We start from the raw sequence: 21435 nt of genomic DNA, 5'->3' as shown, positions 1-21435 counted from the left end.
CCGAGAGACGCGGAATTTATTTTCTGTTACACCAAAGTGCTTCCGGTTGGTGGGGACACGTCACTCATTCGACTGAGGAAGACGAACAGTGCAAAAATCGCCTTCTAGTAAAAAATATCCTGTAACCATGTCGAATTCGGTCATATCAGTGATCTCTCGGTTCCTGGAGGAATACACCACCACGACGCCCAACAAGCTGAAAGTGGTGGACGCGTATTTGTTGTACATCTTGCTGACCGGAGCGCTGCAGTTCCTGTACTGTCTGCTCGTTGGCACCTTCCCCTTCAACAGCTTTCTTTCGGGCTTCATCTCATGTGTGGGCTCTTTCATTCTCGCAGGTAAGTAGTTATTCAATTAAAAGTCTTCAATTGAACCCCCTCCCTCCAAATGGTCTACTCAGTGCGTTCAGCTTCGGTCGGTTATTGGACCTCTGGCTCGACGTGTGCGCTGAGCTAAGTAAGCTAACTAAAATGTAGTGGCTTGAGTAATAATGCAATAAAATGTATTCTAACAAAAAATAGTTGACTGCAAAGTTGAACCAACATCTCTAAAACAGTGTGGACAAAAACTCAACACCATAAGCATCGCGAGAGTAATCGCGAGGTTGTTGCATTAGATGGCATTAGTTGTAGTGTATCAAGTAAACTGCCAAATTTAGTGTATGCTAGTACTCAATTTCAGAATCCATTGTATTCCCATAGTCACAGATAATCAAGTCATTGTTACTCAAAACTGTAGTTGACATAACCAGGTCACTTTGAAAAGAACCTGTGATTTCACTGACTGCAGAACTTCTCCATTAACAATAAATGGGTGATTGAGATTAAGTGATTTTGTTAATCAAAGCAATGTTCAATGCACCAAACTGCACAGTGATATCAAGTGACAATCATACTATAAAAAACGAGACTGCACTGAAAGAGAGGTGTCGATATTTCATTGGTGCATGAATCAGACACCATTCTCAAAAGTGATGTTTTAGTTGCCTTTCTCTCTTTTATGTTATAATTTTAATACATTTTTTTGACTGTTGGTCTTACAATAATTGAAACTTGGGAGATATCATATATGTGAAGTTTTTTGTACTAAAAAAATCATAAGAATAGTGAACAGTGTAGTAAATGATGAAGATAATGGTCAGTTGCAGTTAAATGCCTTAAAATGTTAGTAATGTATCTCTGCCAGTTGGGTAGTTGGAAATGGTGCACTGCAGTAATACTAAATCTTCCATGTCTTTTGCCTCTTTTTTTTTAGTGTGTCTTCGTATCCAGATCAACCCACAGAACAAAGGAGACTTCCTGTCTATCTCCCCAGAGAGAGCCTTTGCTGACTTTCTATTCGCTCACACTGTCCTGCATCTTGTTGTGATGAATTTCATTGGTTGAAAAGACGTGCATCCAATTAATACTGTCCCCCTCTCAGAAGGTGCATATTTGACACATGTATTTCTCATTTTATGAGTGTGTAAAGTTGCATTATTAATGTGTTTTTTGTTAATAACCACATTAGCACCATGTAGTTCAAACCCCAATGGAAATAATTTATGCTAAGATTTATATTCAGTGGTGTTTTTAACATATCCAGTCATCATATTATTTTTCTCAGTTAGTTTCTCTAGCTGTATGCTTCATACCACTTTTAAGTATGAAATATCTGCATCTGTTAGTTAAACTTGCCTCCTTGTTTGAGTGATATCTCTCACATTAGCTACAAGTTGCCACTAATGTTTTTGCTGCCTTGTCAGAGCACTTAAGTCAGTTGCCTCTGCACATTCTTTATTACTGACAATGTAAACTCAGTTTTTGAAATGGTTTTTAAACCAGACTGCTCAATGATGAACTCACTCAGTTTAAAGCGAGACTGTGAGTTTTGCTGTACAGTGGCCACTGTTGCAACAGCAGGGTAATGGTAAGTTCAAATGTAGTGCAACAGTAGCTCAAGTAGAAAAGAGTCATAAAGTCACCCACGTGACTCAGCAATATCTAACTAAAGTTTGCTATTATTAGTTTACGTTTGCCACCATAAGCACCTGGCCATACCAGACCAAGTCATGTTTTAATGGCAGAACCTCTGAGTTTATTGGTTTGATGAAAATGTTTTATTCCCTATGAATTAAACTCTTCACTAACAGGGAGAGTACATTATTTTTTCTTTCAAAAGTTACTTGGTCTCACTTTAAGGAACTTTTTCTAAGGGAAATCTGAGAAATATGACCCAAACCATGTATAGTATAGAGTCTCAATGGACAAGAAATGGGAGATTTCATGAATTCAAAGGATGCTCTCTCACATCCTTGCCAGTTCATCACTTCATTCTCAGCGGAGCAGCTCCAGACAGTGCATGTGATAGGATAGCTTTCAGTCATACTTCTCTCGAGAAATCCACAGGATGGCACTTTTTTTTTTTTTTTTGCTTTGCTAGAAAACAGTGTTCTTGTGTTCTCTATATCTCTGTGTCTTCTTTTTAGTAACTACCTCCATACCTCACTGTCTCTAATCCAACCCCATCTTCCTTTTTTTCATAGGTCAAGACAAGAGAAGTTATCAAAACTCTCCTTCAAGACTTGATGCTACATCTGGTTTTTGGCCATTGATTTGGAAAAAGTACAACCCATCATCTACACTGAATTAATTGCACCTTGTCACATATGGTGCATTGCAGTTTTCGTACTGATAATGGTTAATTTCTGTCATTCTTTTTTTTAAATGTTAAAATTTGTAAAGCATTCCCTTTTGCACTGAGACAAAGAAATAAAAAGAAGTGAAATGGCGACCTTTTGAATAATGAAACAGTACTTGAAGTTTACTCATGCTATTTGGTTTTAATATACAATTTATTTTCAATAATACACTGTTAACACCAAGATGAATAAAGAAGGTTTGGTTAGACTATTGTAGGCATTGTGTCTAAAGATCTATCTCTTAAATACATTACATTCTCTATGAGTGTGAACATAATTTTAAGCACAACGATACATTTGTTTATTATATTACAGGAAGAAAAGGATAGGTTGACCAATAAGGCCATAGACTCATGTTTTTCATAATTATATTAATTTCAAAGGTTTTTTTTAAGGAAGTTAGAAGTACATCACACAAAGCAATACCACAAACATTAGACAAAGCATTACAAGAGTGATTGATTCCCTTAACCTCCCTTTGACCTCTATATTGACATATTGCAGCTGCAAATATAGGACTCAATATTGTGGCTGCACAAAAATCACTTGTCAAACCTTGTGGAACTGGTTCTGTACCTCACAGATTTTTTTGATTTGATTGACAATATTTTTTTGCAGCCAATGAGAGTTGGAGTCTGTGGAGCAAACTACTCCCAGCTGAGCACCAGGCCTACTACTCAACTGCACTCAACTGTACAAGAGGAGAAAGCAAGAACATTACACCCAGAGAAATGAGAGGGTTTGATTCTATTACTTGTTCTGGAGGAACCCCAAAGTGCTTTCAACTGCACAGAGTCGATGCACATTTACATTTGTCACACTGCGGACTCACCTGAGAGTACATTTTGAGCTAGTCTGGTTTAAAAAAAAAAAAGAAAGAATACAACAAGACCAAAATACAGAGAACACAAATACACAACACAAGAACAGCACGCCAGAGGTTACAGACAAAAAAAATTAAATATATTTGCTTTGAGTTTGTTGCATCAAAAATCCTTGACAGGACATCTCTGTACTACATAGAAGATTCAGGTTTCTATTCATTGTACTGGCTTTATATCTTGAACAGTGCAAATCACCTCTTAAACTAAATGTCTCATTTATACTTATTTATATAGTCTTGTAAAAGTGTCCATGGTCCATCTAAGCCATTCTCTCTGTAAAGTCCCTGAAGGGCTGGGGATCTGAATGTTAAGGACCAGTCTGGACTGGATATGAACTGCCTTGCATACATAGATGAAAAATGGAGTGAAGCAGTCTGACAACCCAGGTTCCTCCTGTAAAGGTCAGATCTAAATCTTTTCATATGCTGATTTAACAGCAGGCATAGAGAATACACGTACCCACCTCTAGATATTAAGTAGATAACAGTGACACTGCTCCCTTTGTAAATTAGAAATGAAGTGGTTTTCCCAGGAACCGGAAAATTAGATATCGGACATATTCGACCTGTAAGAGTTTAAATGTGAGTTACAGAAAAAAAAAAAACTATGAAGAGGCAGAAAGGTAACTGAGTGCACATCCCATCCTATAGTTAGGCCATGTTGAAGATAACTAATTGAGTAAAGAAAATAGTGGAGAGTACTAAAGCTCCCGGAACTTTGTCAGACTAAAAGCTTTTTCATTTCTCTCCTCTTATTTTCCAGCCCCTTAAGATATTTTAACTTTTATCAAATCACTATTTTGGGTAGGACAAGGTAACTTGAGATAATAGGAGTTACTGTACTAAGGAAGAGGACAGTGAGCCACATTTCCTCCTGAAAATGGAAAACATTCTAAGGGACTGAATCATAGACTAATTGGATCGTGATTTAACTGACCCTCCCTGCAATGGAAGGAAAATGGTCTCATTAACTTGCAGCAGCCCGTGGGGCAAATGCTAGTGCTGTCAAACCACCAAACAATGTATATGAGAACCCCAATAATAAAAACAAACATTAGGAGGCATCATGACACCATTTTATCTAAACCATACAGGTTGACAACAAATATGAAGACATTTTAGAGTCAGAGACTTCAAAAAATGTGTGGGGAGTGATGGCAATTAAACTGATGGAAGACCTTTTTACCTGACATTTCAGTCAGGTTTACATGCTCTATTAGAGAGAAGAAAAGTTGTGACAGTTTGATTAACTCTCCCTTTAATTCTTATGTGAACTGCTGTTTAATGCAGCAATTCACAAAAAAAAAAAAATCTTGTATTTCCTGTATCTTATCTTCCTGTGACAGAGATAAACAGATATGTGAACCAGATACTGTCACCGGTCTTGACTGGCTGGAATTAGCTTAGTGAAAGTTAGGTTTCAATTCTGAGGTCTGTCTAAACTGTTAAAGGACTAATCTGCAATTTCTATCCAAAGTTCTTCCAGGGACTGAATGGCCATAAAAGGCTTTGCAGCCAAAGCAAAAAGCAAGGGACTTTAGGGACATCCTTGTCACCCTTCACATAGCAAATTGAGAGGCTTGGAATAATTGTTTGTTAAATCAGAGGCTGAGGGGGCTGTGTGTAGGAGCTTAATCCAACAAATGAAGACTGGACAAAATCCAAAGTGTTCAGCCATCAAAATCAAATCATTTCATTGCAGCCTGCCAAAAGAATTCTCTCCATGGAGGGAAGGCACTCAGTTATTTGGTTGCCTTGGAGAAAAGGGTATTAAAAACATGGCTAATTCTGAAATAAGAACATGAGGAGATATAAGACTAGGGAGGACATGCTGAAATCTAAAGGCCAAACCCGTAGAAAGTAAAAGGTTTTGACATACCGAGAGCTACAAAGATAAAATTCCTCTCATGTCCGTTTGATTAATTTGAAGCCACAGCCAGCAGCTAGTTGGCTTAGCTAATAAAGATTTGAAAAAGGGGGAAAGAGCTAGCTTGGCTTTAGGCTTTTGTAGAGATTAAACAAACAAGATATAATCATTAGTGGACTTTAAAGGTGCTGGTAGGCAGGTTTTTTTTTTTCTTTTTTACCCTTGGACAGAGATGGGTTAGATCTGTCCTCCTATTTACAATCTTTATGTTAAGCTAAGCTAACCAGCTGCTGGTTGTAGCTTTATATTCACTGTACTGACATGAAAGATCTTCTCATCTAACTCTCAGCAAGAAAGTGAATAAATGCGATCCCCCAGAAATCAAACTATTTCTTTAGGGTCTTGATTTCTTGAATATCATAGAATATAGGTCACTTTACAGAAATACAACAGTGCTTTTTGCAACCTTAACACACATTTTGCAGTAGGTGGTAGCAGATTTAACTTGGACTGGCTTGTTTCCACTTTTAGGTCATGTAAATAATCCAAATTATTTACAGAAAGTCATTGAAAAGTCATGAAATTTTAGTCAGTACCACAGTGAGAAGTTGGACTTTGACTACAGTTTGGTAGATGTTTTCTAAAAGTATCCCTCACTATTAAAATCCAACCGGCACTTAGATGGTTAACATGTGCAACATCTGGATCCAACTTATGGTCACATGACCAGGAGGAAGTTGGAACTGCGGAACCTGTGGTCTGTGTTTACACAACGGTGAGAGTCCACTTGGTAAACCTTAACCTGACATTTGAATATGCAGCACTTTTTCATATTCACCCTCAGCCTGTTACCATGGATCCCAGGTAATAACCATGACTACCGAGGTCATATGCTTACAAATGTACAATGAGCTTTTGCAGCAGTATTTTTCTGAAGATAATTGATAAAAAAGGAGTTCCTTGGACGATTAACATCTATGCTGCTGCCTACTCACTTTAATATTATAGTTTTGGTAAATGTGGGTGCTACAATGTAGGATGTTTCTAATGCCTCAGCTATTTATGTAAAAACATTAGCTATTCTGAGCTTGATTATACTGTCCTTACAATTCATTTATTTCCTGTGTTGATAATTTGTCAAAGACAGACTAAAAAGGCTGTAAAAGTTACCATTTTTGTGTAACTGGCTTTTGTGTTTTTAAAATATCTGCCAAGCTCCGTACTGTATTTGGCCCCTTGGCAAGTGTATGTTTGATGTTTATTTTGTCAAGTCTTCAAAGGTCTGTTATATTTGTTCCCCAAAAATCTGTATTATAGTTGGGGGATAATCCAATTTTGAAATAAGAAGTATGGAGAGGGAAGTTTTTTAGAAAGGAAACTGAACCATAAATTTGGTACAAGTATTGCTCAAGGCCATTTTCCTTTTCCGCAATCATAGATAAGAAATGTCCACTATGAGTAACTGTTCTGTTCTGACTGCAGCATAACTGTTTAAAGTTAAAGTTGAAGCCACTGTTGAACACTCAGTCATCTCCGCTCTCCATCAGCCTTCCTCTGTGGTGGGGTAACCACCGTGGAAGAACATGCAGTCCTGGAAGGTAAATCCCTCACGGTCCCGTGTCATTATGAGCCTCAGTATGCCAGCTATGTAAAATATTGGTGTCGAGGGAGGATGAGGGAATTCTGTACCAGCTTAGCTCGCACAGATGACCCCGGTTCAGCCGATCCAGCTGAGGCCAAAGTGAGCATTTTTGACGATCCGGTCCAGCTGGTTTTCACTGTGACCATGCAAGACCTGAAGGAGGAAGACTCTGGGTGGTACATGTGTGGTGTGGAGATAGGTGGTGTATGGAGCGCTGATGTTGTCGCTTACACTAACGTCAAGGTCATTCATGGTGAGTGATGGACTCATTTTGAACACAAAATCCTGTATGAATCCCCAGTGAAGATACATTTTTGTGCATTGCTCATTTTCAAATGCTGAGATTACAAGTGCAATCTCTCAGTGTATGTTGATTCATTTCCTACAGGTTTGTCAGTGGTGAACAGCAGACTGAGCGGGGAGGAGGGGAGTAGTGTCACAGTTGAATGCCTCTACAGTGAGAGATACAGGTATTTGATTTTCCTTTTGATGATATTATAATTGCATCCATTTTGTTATGATGATGATAAAACTGATTTACAAGTATTTTACCAATCAGAATGTTTAGAATCCTAATTTCTTAAAAGCAATGCTTATGTAAACCAGAAAAACATGGTTACTTGTTGGAGATCCTCCATTGATGTCAGACAGTGACGGACAGTCAGCATTCATTAACTCCCCTGTGACTGCGTGCCAACAGAGAAAGCAAGAAGAAGTGGTGTCGGAGTGGAGACTGGAGCTCCTGTCTGATGACAGGGTCTGAAGGGAGCTACGAAGACAACTCAGTGGCCATCAGCGATGACAGAATTGGGACTTTAACTATAACCTTAAAGAAGCTGCAGATGAGAGATGCCGGCTGGTACTGGTGCTCTGTTGGACAGCAGCAGATAGCCGTGCATGTGCAGGTCACACCTCCAGCCTCAACTAGTAGGTTGACAAAAATCTCTTAAAATTAAAATTATATACAATATATTACATGTTTTTTTTTCTTTCAGATCAAAATGTTGCATTCAGTGGGCATGTAGACAATCTTAGCCACTGAACCATTGTTATTGATTCATTGTTAAAGCTGCACTAGGCAATTTTTTTTTAATGTAAAGTAGCATTAATTGATTTTGTTGTGTGCGTGGGGGCAGCAGAACAAGCTGTAAACACTACATTGACATATCACCACCTTGTAAAGCTGAAATGTGAGGTGTGCTAGCAAACAGTTGCCTACTTACACATCCAGCAGATAAGAAGCAACATTTCATTCATTTGAAATTGTGTTTCAGTCTACCTGACGAATGTAAGTCTACTATTTACTCTCCGTCCAGCACTGTTTTGGTCTTCACCAGCTCCTGAGAAAAATGTCCGGCTCTATATTTCTGGCTAACTTTGTCTGTCTGCCGTTTTGTGCCGGGCAGATAGTTTTTACTCAACAGCTGCTTGCTGTGGCTTGAAACAAGGTTCAGGATGGCAGTGAGACTGAAGCAAAACAGTTGCAGGCTGGAAAACTAAAGGCTAGCTCAGATCAATGATTCGCAAGGAGACTGGATGAAACTTGCAAAAAAATCCCCAGATGTCTGATCATAAATGTTCTTAAACTGGGCCAGTCACATCAAAGCAATCACACAGACACAGATGACCGTTTCCATAGCAACGACACACTGGCATGCCCCACACACATAGATGACAGTGATTTGATTGCAGTGTTTGCAGTAACACTTATCAAGAAACTGATAAGACAGAAAGCCAGGAAACGTTAATATCCATGAACAGATTAAATATTACCACTGTTTGGCTAGTGACCGCTGTTTTGTTTGTTAACGTTAGCTAACTTAACTCACAAGTCCTTAAATTCTAAAACTGCACTTGGCAGTTTGACAAGGTAGGTCTTTTGAGACCCCATGCAATGGCTTCAGATGCTCTGCAACTTCCTTTTTTCTCTGCAACATTCTAAAACCATTTGTTTCACTGTGAATAATTGATCTGAACTAGGATTTAGACAATTAGCTGAAAGACACTAAAACACTCAGTAGAACTAGAGGTAGCTGCTGAGTTGGGTGATAATTTTCTGTGATTTCATCATTATGAGTGACCACTTTCACCATTCATTACAGTCAACTGACCCACTGTTAATATAAAAATATTGATTAGTGCAGCTTTATAAATACATGTTTTAGCCATGCTAGCGGCATGGCTACAATATGTATTGGTAATCTCAGCCTGTCAATCAGTTGGTCTGACCATTTTGGTCCAGATTGAAATATCTCAACAACTATTGTATAGATTGCTATAAAATTTTGTACAGAATCCTAATGAATCCTAATGACTTTTCCTCTAGTACCACCGTGAGGTTGACATTTGTGGTTTTGAGCAAAATGTTGCAACAATAGTTGCATGAGTTCATGTTTGGTACTGATTACCAAATGTTAGCATTCTAACACTAACTAAAATGCTGAAAATGCTGAACATTTGCATGTTAGCATTGTCATCGTCAGCATATTAGCATGCTGACGGTAGCATTTAGTTCAAAGCTCTGTGCTCACAGAGCCACTAGCAAGGCTGTACACTCTTAGTCTGTTATCATCCTTAACCACAACCCTTACAACGCCAGCCTAAAAAACACCCTAAATCTCACAAGAAATTAGTGCAGCCTGGTAGGTGAAAGCTAAACAAATCTGTGTCCTATAGGGAGTAACCTGATGACATCATTATTAAACCAGGCATTGTAGGAATGAAATGAAACACAATCTTGTGACTTTATTGCATTTTCCCCACCTGCTGAAATTAGAAGAAGCCAAGTGCAGCTATACAGATCAATATGTGTGTGTAACAGATGGCATTGGCTCTTGTACAAGGCAATGATTATTACAAGTCACTTATCAGCAATATTCATTTTATGAACTCTGTAGGTACTGCTACAAACACTCTTTTGCTTATAATAGTACAAAATTTTTCAGCTCTATGTATAATATCTCCATCTTCAGCAGCAGCGTCTGTGATGTCCCCTGCTACACCAAGCCAATCTGTTGCATACTTGCCTCCCCCAAAACCCATCACAAAGGACTCCTGGAACGGTCACAGGTAAAAATGAAGCAATTTTTTATGATAGTGCCATTTTTTGAGAAATGGGTGGCAGCATATCTTTAAATATTTAAATGTAAATATGCTCTTGAAAAGCAGTGGAACAGTAGTGATACTTATTTTCAACTTATTGTAGCTACTTTTAGTTAAAGCTCCTCAAGGGACATCTCGTCCAATATGTCTTTCCACCTAAATTTACTCATAAAACGTCTGAGTGCTGGTCTTTCCGTGTTTGATTTGATGCCTTTTACACTGTTAACCATTATAGATGCTTATCAATACCATCATGATACAGTTCATGCAAGCTGAACTCAATCATGCACAGATAATGATCATACCATTCATGCCCAGCCCAGTAATATTTATCTTTCATCATCTTTGCTGTAATGTCACTATGTAAGAACAGATATAGCGTAAGCCAAAGCTGCTCTTGAAGTTGGACTATCTCTGTACAGACCACAGTATATTTATGTCTCTGTCTTAGTCACATCTTGGAGTCTTTGCTGGTGTGTGCTTCTCTCATGCTTCTTGTGGGCTTGGCTGTATTTGCATGGAAGATGTGGAAACTGCACAGTAAGGCAACTTTCCATTTCTTTGCATTTTAAATATGAAATCTTGGCAGGATCATGCCACTAACTTTCTTAAGAATATATTATGTAATATTGTAAATGCATTCATTAATTATAATAAGAGTAAGAAGAGTAAGGTAAGATAATTTTAATTATTTGTAAGATAAAGTGAGATTATTTGCTTTACTTACTGTATGTCTTAAAGATCCTTACTATCCACTTACAGAGCAGGATCCTAGGCTGAGACGAATGGAGGGGATGAAAGTAAGGCTCAGTGTAAGTCCTCATTAAAACATCTGTCACTATGTATCATAATCTTTTAAAAAACACCATAATTAAGAATATGCTGTAGTGATTATAGTACTCATTTTTCTTTCTGTCTCCCACAGGAGTTATCAGGGGATGTTGGTGACCTGCAAAACGTCGTTTTCCTCAACAAGAATTCCCAGAGCGCACATATGTGCTGAATTCAGAAAATACCATTGGGCTCATTTTTTATATTTGCAGTGTTGTTATTCTCTGTAACTGAATGTAATTTTGTGTTAGTTAACTGCACATCACACATGCTCACTTTCAGTTACTTTTATATATTATATACCACATTTAACTGCTACTTTGCCAGTGTTATAATCTTGAGATGTTTATAAAAGACTAAACACCTCACATAAGACAACTTTGCCAAAATATAATCATGTGGTCTTTTACTTAATTTGATCAGAAGCACAGCTGTATCTACCACAACTACAGGACACTGCCTGCTGCCTGCTGCCTGCTGCTGCTGAAAATGATGAAAGCAGTGGAAGTTAAAAAAAATAGTGAAGTTGTGGGCAACAAAACCAAAACAGCAAGCTAAATAACGCTCAAATGCCCCATAGAGCTGAGGAAAACTGCAGAGTGATACCTTCCTCATACAGATAGTCATATAATCCACTGTTAATATAAAAATATTCATCATAGTCACTTTTCAGTTAATTGAGTCTATAAGCAGCCGTCGTTTAAGTAACTGCTCCATTTAAATAAAACTGTCAGAAAATATAATTTAACCACTAACTCCATAAAGAAAATATAAGAAAAAAAGACATAAAGAAAATATTTTAAAGACTTTTCTTTTTGATGCCTGGGGCTGTTGGGGGGGAAGGAGGGGGACTTGGATTAATGGCCCCCAGTATTTTTAAAATCCCAGCCACAGCTCTGGTCAGAAGTCCACATATCTACAGTGTGTAATAAGTTGTATTTTCAGTATGTGAATAGTTAACACCAATAACGTTGCTCAAGAAAGAATATAGCTGTGCTTATTCAGGTATAGTGGCAGCAGTGACCATGTACCTTGTTTCAAGAAAAACATTGTGCTCTGCTAAAGATGAATATGAAGGACAGACTGAGTAATGGTGTGGATTGTTGTCAGCTCCAACTGCTGTTTGTTGCCTTTAATTGTAACTAAAAATCTTGTCTGCATTAACGGCCCATGGGAGTGACACAAGAATGTTTTCAGTTAAGCTATTTTGGTACAACCAGTGTTTATTTCACAACTAGATAATTAAATAGCTAATTAACACATATAGGCTTGGATACATTCTGTTTGATGGAAAATGTGGAAGCACATTCAGGGAATATGAATGTAATTATGAGGCGTACCTTTTTGAAGAAAGAAGGGAAGAAAGCATTTGAAAGAGTTTGTAAATTAACTCTGAAACAAACAGCTCTACATTTCATGCTTGAACCGTCTGTTCTCTCACTGAAGCTCAAATGATGTGTTAGAATTGTAAATTGAACAGGCTAATGAGACATCCCAAACAGCTGTGGAACCAACTAGAGCTTGGAAATCTTAATAGTAACTTAGGTCTCACCTTCATTTGTAGAAAGTCCATTTTGTTGTTTATGATCAAGAGAAATAAAATTACAAAGATAGTTTTCCTTTGTGGTGTCATGTTTGCATACCTGCAGAATCAGAATGAAGTCTCTGTGGATAATCACGTCTTGGACTGAGGTCAATATTGTCTTTTGGCTTTGAATTGTGGCTTTTCAGGAGTGTATTTTTTGACATTTTATAATTTTAGAGTAAAATTTCTTTTTAAAAGAGCTACACAGTCTTTACAAAAACATTAAGTCATTTTACAACAGACAAAAATCATATTTGAAGAGGAGCAGACAAAACAACACACAGTTGTAGTGCTGTTAGCAATGAACACTCTGCTCAGTGACAAGATTAATAGAATAAAGGTTCTTGCTTTTCAGAGCCTTTTATCATTTATGGTCACAGCTGCTGCACCTGGTGGAGGCTACTCAGGAAATGTTAAGAGAGTTTTGTTGCAAAGTGTTTGAATCAAAAGAAACATCCTTCATGTTAACCCTAACCCTAACCCTACTTTGTGAATTGTGTCAGTTCTTAGCTTGCTTTAGCCTTATTCTAGTGTGATTACCTGTTTTTAGTAGTGTTTAATCAATGGTGTAATTTTGTGTTGTTTTATATCTATATTAAAAGGTATTTTTCTTTCATTTCATCTCATCCCATTATTTTGTCCTATGTAATAAGTTTTATTACTATAACTGCTCTTTACATTGTCCAACTGGAAACGATTTCATTTAACATGCCCAAATGTGCATGTGAACACTTTTTCACGACAATCTTTATGAAGTTTTTGCTCATTTGGCCTCATTAATAATCAAATATTTGATCTTTTACTGAGAGATTTGCCATTTTTGATGAATATTTGAATATTTGCAGTGATGCATAAAGGCATAGTTTTTTACCGGTTTATTATGTGTAATTCTAAATATTGGTGAAATGACAAAATATTCATAAAAACCCTATTTGTGTTAGGATGCACCATAATTTGGTGGTGGTAATTTTGGTGGTGTACTGCAGTATCAACAAGGTTTTTAATTTAAATGTGTTACGATTTCTACTTGTGTCTCTATTTTATTTATTTATTTATTGCAGTTTTGGGATATTTTATGGAATTGCACTTACATATAAAATCCTATATCTCCTATATATCAACCTCCTCAGACAGCAAAACATTAATCGAGTGATTTCTATTCTGTTGAGCACATTCTAGTCTAGTTTAGTGTCACCATTGTGTTGTGTCACTGTTGCAGGGACTCAGTCATTAATCTTGATGCGTTTCGAGTGGAATCAGCGCTGCCACTAGATGGAGGTCAACCTTCTATGAAATATGTTCTTTCCGCTATGTATTGCTGGTGTGTGTTTTTGTGTGTCCATTCATGCTCATAGAATTGTTTCTTTTGTCTGACCAAACAACACAGAGATAATGTAGGGAAAAAGTGGAGAAAAACAGTATGCTATTGCTAGTCACTATAAGGCTCCACACAGAGAAATACGGGATTTCAATAGCTTCACATGCATACATTTGTGTGTATGTGTGTGTATATGTGTGTGTTTGCTCATTTAATATGAGAACAGTCCAATCTTTGCTAATGTCTACATGCATTAGAAATTACATTTCCTGTAATGGGTCCCTCAAGTCTTGCCATTTGAGGGCACCGACAATCAATACATTTGTACTCACCTGGTGTGCAGCTGCTACAGATAATAGGGCATCAGTGAGAAATGGAAATGGAAATGGAGGGCCGGGCTGAAGGATAAGAAAGTCCTCTGAGCTCTGTGACAATTGGTATGAAGGCCAACTGATGCACAAGCGCACAGTCCCCATTGAAATATTGCATTGATTCACTCAGACCCATTCCATGAAAATGTTTGAAAGAATCTAATGCATTCCTTTTTTGCATATTAAAAAGCATAATTTCATTATTTTTAAACAGTCGTGGTTCATCTAGTCTATCACAGATCCACCATAAGCTGCATGGAGTGAAAGGCATAATTTGCCTCTGTGTTTCTTTAGTAACAGTAGATAAAATACAAAACAAACAAACAAAAAACATCAGGGGAAATAATACCTAGCTGCCAAGTCCTGTCCAACCATAAGATCTACCATGACTTACCAGAGTGCCTCTCACCCGCTGAGAGAGCATGACAAGGCTGGAAATGAAGGGCACATGCTTGTCCTTCTGTAGTGCTACAGATCTGAAATCCCTCATATACATTACATCACTGTTAAAGGTACATCCTCAAACCACACTTCACATTAAACCTACAGTATATACTTTATTTAGAGTTATCATTTGTCACTTGACAGTTACTATACTATAATTGAAAGATTTGAAACAAGAGCTGAGCCGTTTTATATTTATGAATAACAAGATTTATTGTAGAATAAGAATAAAAGCAAAATGTTTTGTCCTGCTTTGCACCAGCTGTCTGTGTTCTTACATTGTAAAAGGATAAAGCTGTGGATTTCTATGTGATTGTGTATTGTTTTATTTATTACAAAATAATAACACAGATAAACACATGAGAGACTCCTTTCTCTTTGCATACTTTGGAGAATCAAAGAGGATCTACAGTTGATCCCTGAGGAACACCGCAATGCGCCATGCAAAAGACTAACTTGTTGTCTTTTATATAATAGGAACTGTTACAACGGATGAGAGGTAACGTCTTTTGCTAGGATCCCAGATTATCCATTGAGCTTCGGGGATGCCATGAGGACAGAATGCCATTTTATTTCAAATGCGGCACCCTGCATTTATGAACAAATACATCTTAATTAGAGTTAGGCTGATAAATTGGACAGACTATCAGCCTTTATTAGCTTACTGTAGATATATTGGTATCTGTGTATACATAGGCTAATAAGTAACAAGTTTTGCAGTACAAAAAATGCCAAACTATGTTTGAGGTAATTTAGAAACAGTGTCCTCTTTACATAGTTTGTCCTCTAAAGAGTATTGAAAAGCTTATTTTTTTCTGTAAAATGTGCCGGCAAGTGTATAACTTGGTCACAGTTTAAAATAAATAAATAAATAAAAATTTCAGGAATCCGTATCAAGATTGTTATGTGGTTGTGTTATCATAATGTATGTAATCATATTGGTATATTCTTTTCAGATTTTTTAAAACTCTCAAATATCAATATTAGTATCAACCTCAAAAAGTCCAATATTGATCAGGTTATCATTAGTTTAATTTGCAATATCTCAGTGTTGTGCTGCACACTGAAGCCAACAAGGAAAAAGTCATATATATTGTTTGAGTAAAGCCTGTTGAAAGAAATTCAAAATTAGTATCAATCCAAATTTCATAAAATGTCACTTATTATGTTGCGTCATAATGTCATTACCTATCATAATGTAATTGTAACAACTATAAGAAACCCCTAATGGTTAAAGTAAATATTACATGGGGCTACAGAACAGGTGAACCCAGGTGCAGACATAGATAAGGAGACAGGAATACAGTAAAAAGATATTTATTGCAGAGCAAGGCGAAGATGGGCTGCAGGCTAGGGAAAGCTTGAGCTGGTAGCTGAGAGCCAGAAACTGAGACAGGGGCAGGGGCAGTTAGGGGTCGAGGAAGCAGGTTAAGAGTGGGATCTGAGGGGACTGAGTAATGCAGGGGTCCAGGGCAGAGCAGCAGGGCTGAGGGCAGAGAAGATTGACCAGATAAGGGGCAGGAAACAGGGACCAGAGTCAGAACAGGTGGGACTGTAAGGGAAAGAGAGAACAGAATGAGTACTGGAGAACTGATAACAAGAACGAAATGCTGAATAGCAAAACTGGTAAATAATTTTGCTTGAAGCGTAGCAAACTGGCTGGTAGCAGAGCCTATGATCTGGCAGAGTGGAAGTGGCAGGGCTGAGTATTTGTAGAGGTCGTGGTTATTGAGATGAAGTGCAGCTGGTGTAGCTCTGCTCTGACTCTGGCACACCTGCTTCCACTCAGACGATCGCAGACACACAGGGAGAGAGAGGGAGAGAGAGGGAGAGAGCCACTGGGGAAGTGACAACAGGTTAGGGAGACACAGAATGGGATGTGGAGGGAGTGTCAGAGGAGGTTACTGAGGCAGATGTAACAGTAAAACAATAGCCATATATTAATATTCCAATTAGCTCTGGCAGAGGAAGTTCTGTAATCCCAACAGCTTGTGCCACAGGAGGGACTTTGTTTATATTCATTAACTTTATTTAACCAGGATCTGAGAACAGATTTTCTGTAAGGCAGAAAAACAGACACTGCATAACACTTTTGTTGATCCAAACCCCCGAGCCCACACCTGTCTGGAAACTGCAAACATGACTGATATCTCTTGTCACTGGGGTGAGTTAAGTTATTGAAAGAACACTTGAAAATAATGGAATGAGACTGGCAGATTTGGAGATACTATGTTCCCTCTTCTTCATCACATAATCATCCATTGTGTCACAGACATAGTTATTTTTGCAATGTGCTATAAACATAATATATAGATAGATAGAGAGAGAGTGAGAGAAAGCTTTACCAAATTATTCTAGGTTCTGCTAACATTTAATTGAGGTTAAATTAGATTTTTTTAGTAGTGGCAGAATAGCTGTTTGCCAATGAAACAGACATGGAAAATGCTAGACGAAAAGAGACTGTTTTGACCACTTACTGATGGGGCTATGTCATGGTTCAGCTCCCTCAACAATGAGGATTGTGATTTTAAATGTCATTGCCGGCATGGAGCAGCATTCCTGCAATGTGGTCCAACTGGGTCAAGAAGCATTGTGTTCTCATCATCTGCAGGAAATGCATAGCAATAAAAATGGGCACTGAGCACAGACAGAAGCCTATCATGCATATGGCTTTGACTATCTACTTCTCCCCCCAAAAAAAGAAACAAAAGGACTACATGCTGTAATTTGGCAATTTCCTTACACATCAGTAAAATATACACATATATCCAAAATTTTATGAAAAAGTTTGATTTCTCATTTTCGCAGATGTACAGTGAACTACTTTCAAAAGGGACATTTTTAACACTGGTACACAACTGTCTTCCACACTGAGAAAAAACACCAGAATAACACAATACAGCTACAGTTCAAATCTATTTGCATGACTGAGCAGTGCCCTTGAATGATGTAAACCAATTATCTCTGAAATGTTTATTAAACTTTAGAAATACTGAAAGATTACTGTTATTGCTTCCAGCCTTAGAGTCTCACTTTGACAAGTTTGATGTGAAGTCCTAACCGTGCACTCACTGATAATGTTGGATTTCAGAATCCTATCAAAGAAATATGAATCCCTGATATTGGTTATTTGCATATAAAAACCTCTCTGCTCCAGAAAGAAGATTCACTTGCTGAGGACTGTGCACTGCTGACTGCTGATAGATGCAGCATCAAGAAAGTGCTATCATACTACTAAAATATTCTACATTGTGGAATAAATCATTAGATTATGATTAAAAGAGTTAATTAACCAGATCAAACACCTATAGCCTATAGCTTTTATATTTTTCAAACAGACCATATATGTCTTCAGCACATACTTTTAAAATTGGTCATTTTTCAGTTAAGATACAAGAGTTTAATTTTTACTGTAAACTTATATTGTCATATAATCTAAGAAGATATACAGTAAATTGATTCTTGTAGGATAATTACCTTAGGCTAACATCTACAAACCCTGCTAGAGAGAGGATGTTGAAGAAATTAGAAGCACACAGGGGAATCAATATCTATTTCATGCCTCTATAGTACCATTGGCACTGTACAATTTATTGGTGCTACAATTCAGTTTTGACCTGCTCTGAGTGCATAAGGGGACATCAAGGTGAGTTTGGTAATTTAAGAACTGATGATGCCCATGGGTTATACTGTATGTTGCAGTAAGTAATTTTCAGTGTTGACCTATCACAAGTTCAGCTCCAGCTCAACGGGGCCTATTGTGTTACTTTCACCTTTGTTGTAGGGAAGAAAATAATGATCAAAAGGATTTGAATCTTGTAAGCACCTGAATACTGATCTTATAAGTTTACTACTGCCTACTACATTGTGAAGTTCAGCACTGAATACTGTGTGATTTTTAATGTTTCTGAATTTTAAAACTAATGGACTGTCAAAACTGCTGACGTGTTTTGGTGAGGAGCCTTCATTACCTGCTGCAGCTGAAAATGAGGTTGATAAAAGTGGTGAGTGAACCAAAACAGAAAAGCTGCAAGTCATAAAACCAAAACAGTGAGTCAAAAGACACTAAAACGCTCCATAGAGCTGAGGGGAACTGCAGAGTAGGATTATAATTCTCTGTGGGTTCGTCAGAACGATTCCATCTACATTACACATTTTTTTGGAATGTTTTTATTTTTATTTTTAGGTTTATTGTCAACAATTACACAGAACACGGAACATCAAAGAAACCTCAATTCCTACCCTTGCTGTATAAATCCAGTCAGGGAAAAAAAAGAGAGAGCAAAAGGTCAGTGCATAGAGTGAAATACAAAGAGAGACTGCACCAACAGTGTTGTATCCTTCAAAGAAGCCTTCTGGCTAGCTGGAAGTGATCACATCCCCATGGTGGTGTCCGTGATGTGTCTATATACACTAGGTAAGACTGCCAAATTTTCAGAAAGGTATTGCATCCTTTTCTAAGACTATATGTAATCTTTCCAAGAGGAATACAGCTGTTCATTTGGTCCATTGTTAATATAAAAAATGTTGATATGTGCAGCTTTAAAAATATGGTGTCTCCCTATACCTTTAATATGTTGAAAACCTGTCCAAAATCATTGCAATCTAGTTATTAAAAGTGGTCAGTTTGTTTGAATTTAGGTGAACAGGTGTAAAAGGCTTAAAGAGGTAGATATTATGACATTTTATATTTATATGCAATGGACTAGTGTTTTCTTTCACACCATTGACTGTATATAAAGATGGGCGTCATGACATCTCCCGAAAAGTGAAGCCAAAAAATCTCGATTGCCCCCTGGTGGCTGGCTGCAGTATAGGTCATAAGTCCCGCCCCCTCCATGTTAGTGGATGGGTCATGACCCAAACTAAAAAATCAAAGAAGACGTCAAATAAATTTGTCCCAAAGATGTTTGTTTTTAATCATTTTAGTTAGTTCTTATCATGCTGATGTTTGTCCAAGTGCTCATTTTTCTGATAAGTTTGTTTTTAATTAGTTATTTGACGATGTAAAAAGGGTGTGTGACGTCATGATTGACAGCTGTGACAGCCGCTCTCAAACTTCCATCAGGCCCTACTCTACTGCAGACAGGCTTCACTTTTGCATGGCAGTAGGAAGTAGAGATGTACCGTCCGTATTTACATACAGTCAATGTTTCACACTAATGCCTCTACAGAAGGATTACATGGTGCTTTGCAGAATGCAACAATTCTCCACTTGATCTCACAAAACCTGCTCAGATTCCATTAGAGAAAATGAAATGTTCATCATTGTTTGTTATTCTTCCTTGAATGTGTTTTAAGGATTTCTTAACCTAAAGATAGCAGTATACTTGCCACATGACTAGATATACCCCTCTCAAATGACAAAACAATTACATTCCTAGTTAACCTCTCTGAACGTTTGGATTATGGTTGTGTCTATGATCCATTTGCATCGGAGGCGGAGCAGAGGACGGCAGCATTCAGTGTTCAGTGGCTTAATACTTAGCAGTTATCAGAGGTGCTGCCAAGGTCTGCAATCCAGTGCAACCATTCACATTTCACTATGTGACATCCGCCTGCTGAGGGATGATGGGAAGGAAGCAGCCACCGTGACGGTGAGGGATGAAGGACACACATTGGTGCTGAAATATCATTTAGAACAGTATCATCACATCATAACATCAACGTCACCCATCATATTCAAACTGTGTTCATTTGAATTGATTTTAAATTGGATGTTATTTAACGCTATTAATTGTATAAAGCATTGGTTTAGTACAAATGAACTGATGTTTTGGTCGGTTTGGTCAAGTTTGCATTTGTGCTACTACCACTTGGGGTGGCAGAAGCTGTTCATTTCAAGCATTTGTCCATGACTTTTGGCTTTATTTTGACCATTTATCTATTACTTCTAGCTAACTAATTCAACTGTTTATCCATTACTTATAACTAACTATTTGGCCTGCTAATTTGTTGCTTTTAACTATCTATTTCAACCATTTATCCAATACTTTTAGCTAACTGTTTCAACTTACTATGAGAGACTCATGATTTGTAAAAAATATATCATAACATGTGTATATACAGTGAGCAGTCATGAAACATTGAGTCTATAAACAAACCAAATAAGCTGCACTATTATGATTGAATGTGCATCACTTTGTAAAAATTAATTAAAAGATGTTTTTGCACTTACTGCCAAACACCCCTTTCCACTGGTGACCAATTACTGATGTTTGTGTTGTGGAGTACTCAAGTCCATTAGAAGAGAAAACAGAACTGAAGAAGATGAATTTGCTCTGCAGATATCAAGCAAGACACTCAAGTTCAGCATGATTCATTGATGTTTTTTTTTTCTCTCTCCACAGGTCTCTGCCAGCCCTGTAGGCTTTATGTGGGAAACAAAGAGAGTGGTAGTTCTTAGATTTTGATATTTGTCTGTTTGACAGACTTATTGTTGGCTTAGAAAATATCTTTGTTGTCTGTTTGACAGACTTATTGTTGGCTTAAAAAATATAGTTTTACTGGAATTGATTTTCCAGCTTTCAATCATGTAATCCAGGGCGAGAAATCACATGCTGTTCATTCATGCCCTGAATAAAAATTACAATGCATACAATTCTACGTTCAGTCAAAACTACATTTTCCTTTCAGAATTGTAATAAAATTGTACCGTGAAAAACATATCATTATTGTAGGACCTGAATCAACACACAAGGAGGTTGATTGC

General features: G+C 37.5%; 2 protein-coding genes across 3 annotated transcripts; both read left to right on the top strand.

Moving 5' to 3' along the window:
- Window positions 1-22: 22 nt before the first annotated feature.
- On the top strand, window positions 23-2772 carry dad1 (defender against cell death 1). Its single transcript, XM_067605030.1, has 3 exons — window positions 23-338; window positions 1255-1425; window positions 2525-2772. The coding sequence occupies exons 1-2, from the start codon at window positions 128-130 to the stop codon at window positions 1383-1385; spliced, it is 342 nt and encodes a 113-aa protein (XP_067461131.1). The 5' UTR covers window positions 23-127; the 3' UTR covers window positions 1386-1425; window positions 2525-2772.
- A 3371-nt stretch (window positions 2773-6143) lies between these two features.
- Window positions 6144-12620, top strand: pigr (polymeric immunoglobulin receptor). 2 transcript variants are annotated; one of them, XM_067605025.1, is made up of 8 exons: window positions 6144-6294; window positions 6978-7325; window positions 7461-7542; window positions 7773-7999; window positions 10048-10141; window positions 10626-10714; window positions 10937-10986; window positions 11100-12620. In XM_067605025.1, exons 1-8 carry the CDS (start codon window positions 6246-6248, stop codon window positions 11175-11177), a joined length of 1017 nt encoding a protein of 338 aa, XP_067461126.1. In that variant the 5' UTR covers window positions 6144-6245; the 3' UTR covers window positions 11178-12620. The 2 variants fall into 2 exon arrangements, with proteins under 2 accessions (XP_067461126.1, XP_067461125.1); XM_067605024.1 differs by having other exon boundaries at window positions 10045-10141.
- The last annotated feature ends 8815 nt before the right edge of the window (window positions 12621-21435 follow it).

The sequence above is a fragment of the Thunnus thynnus genome, chromosome 12 (assembly GCF_963924715.1).
Source record: "Thunnus thynnus chromosome 12, fThuThy2.1, whole genome shotgun sequence".
Lineage (NCBI taxonomy): Eukaryota > Metazoa > Chordata > Actinopteri > Scombriformes > Scombridae > Thunnus > Thunnus thynnus.
This window is presented reverse-complemented; position numbering and strand designations above follow the sequence as displayed.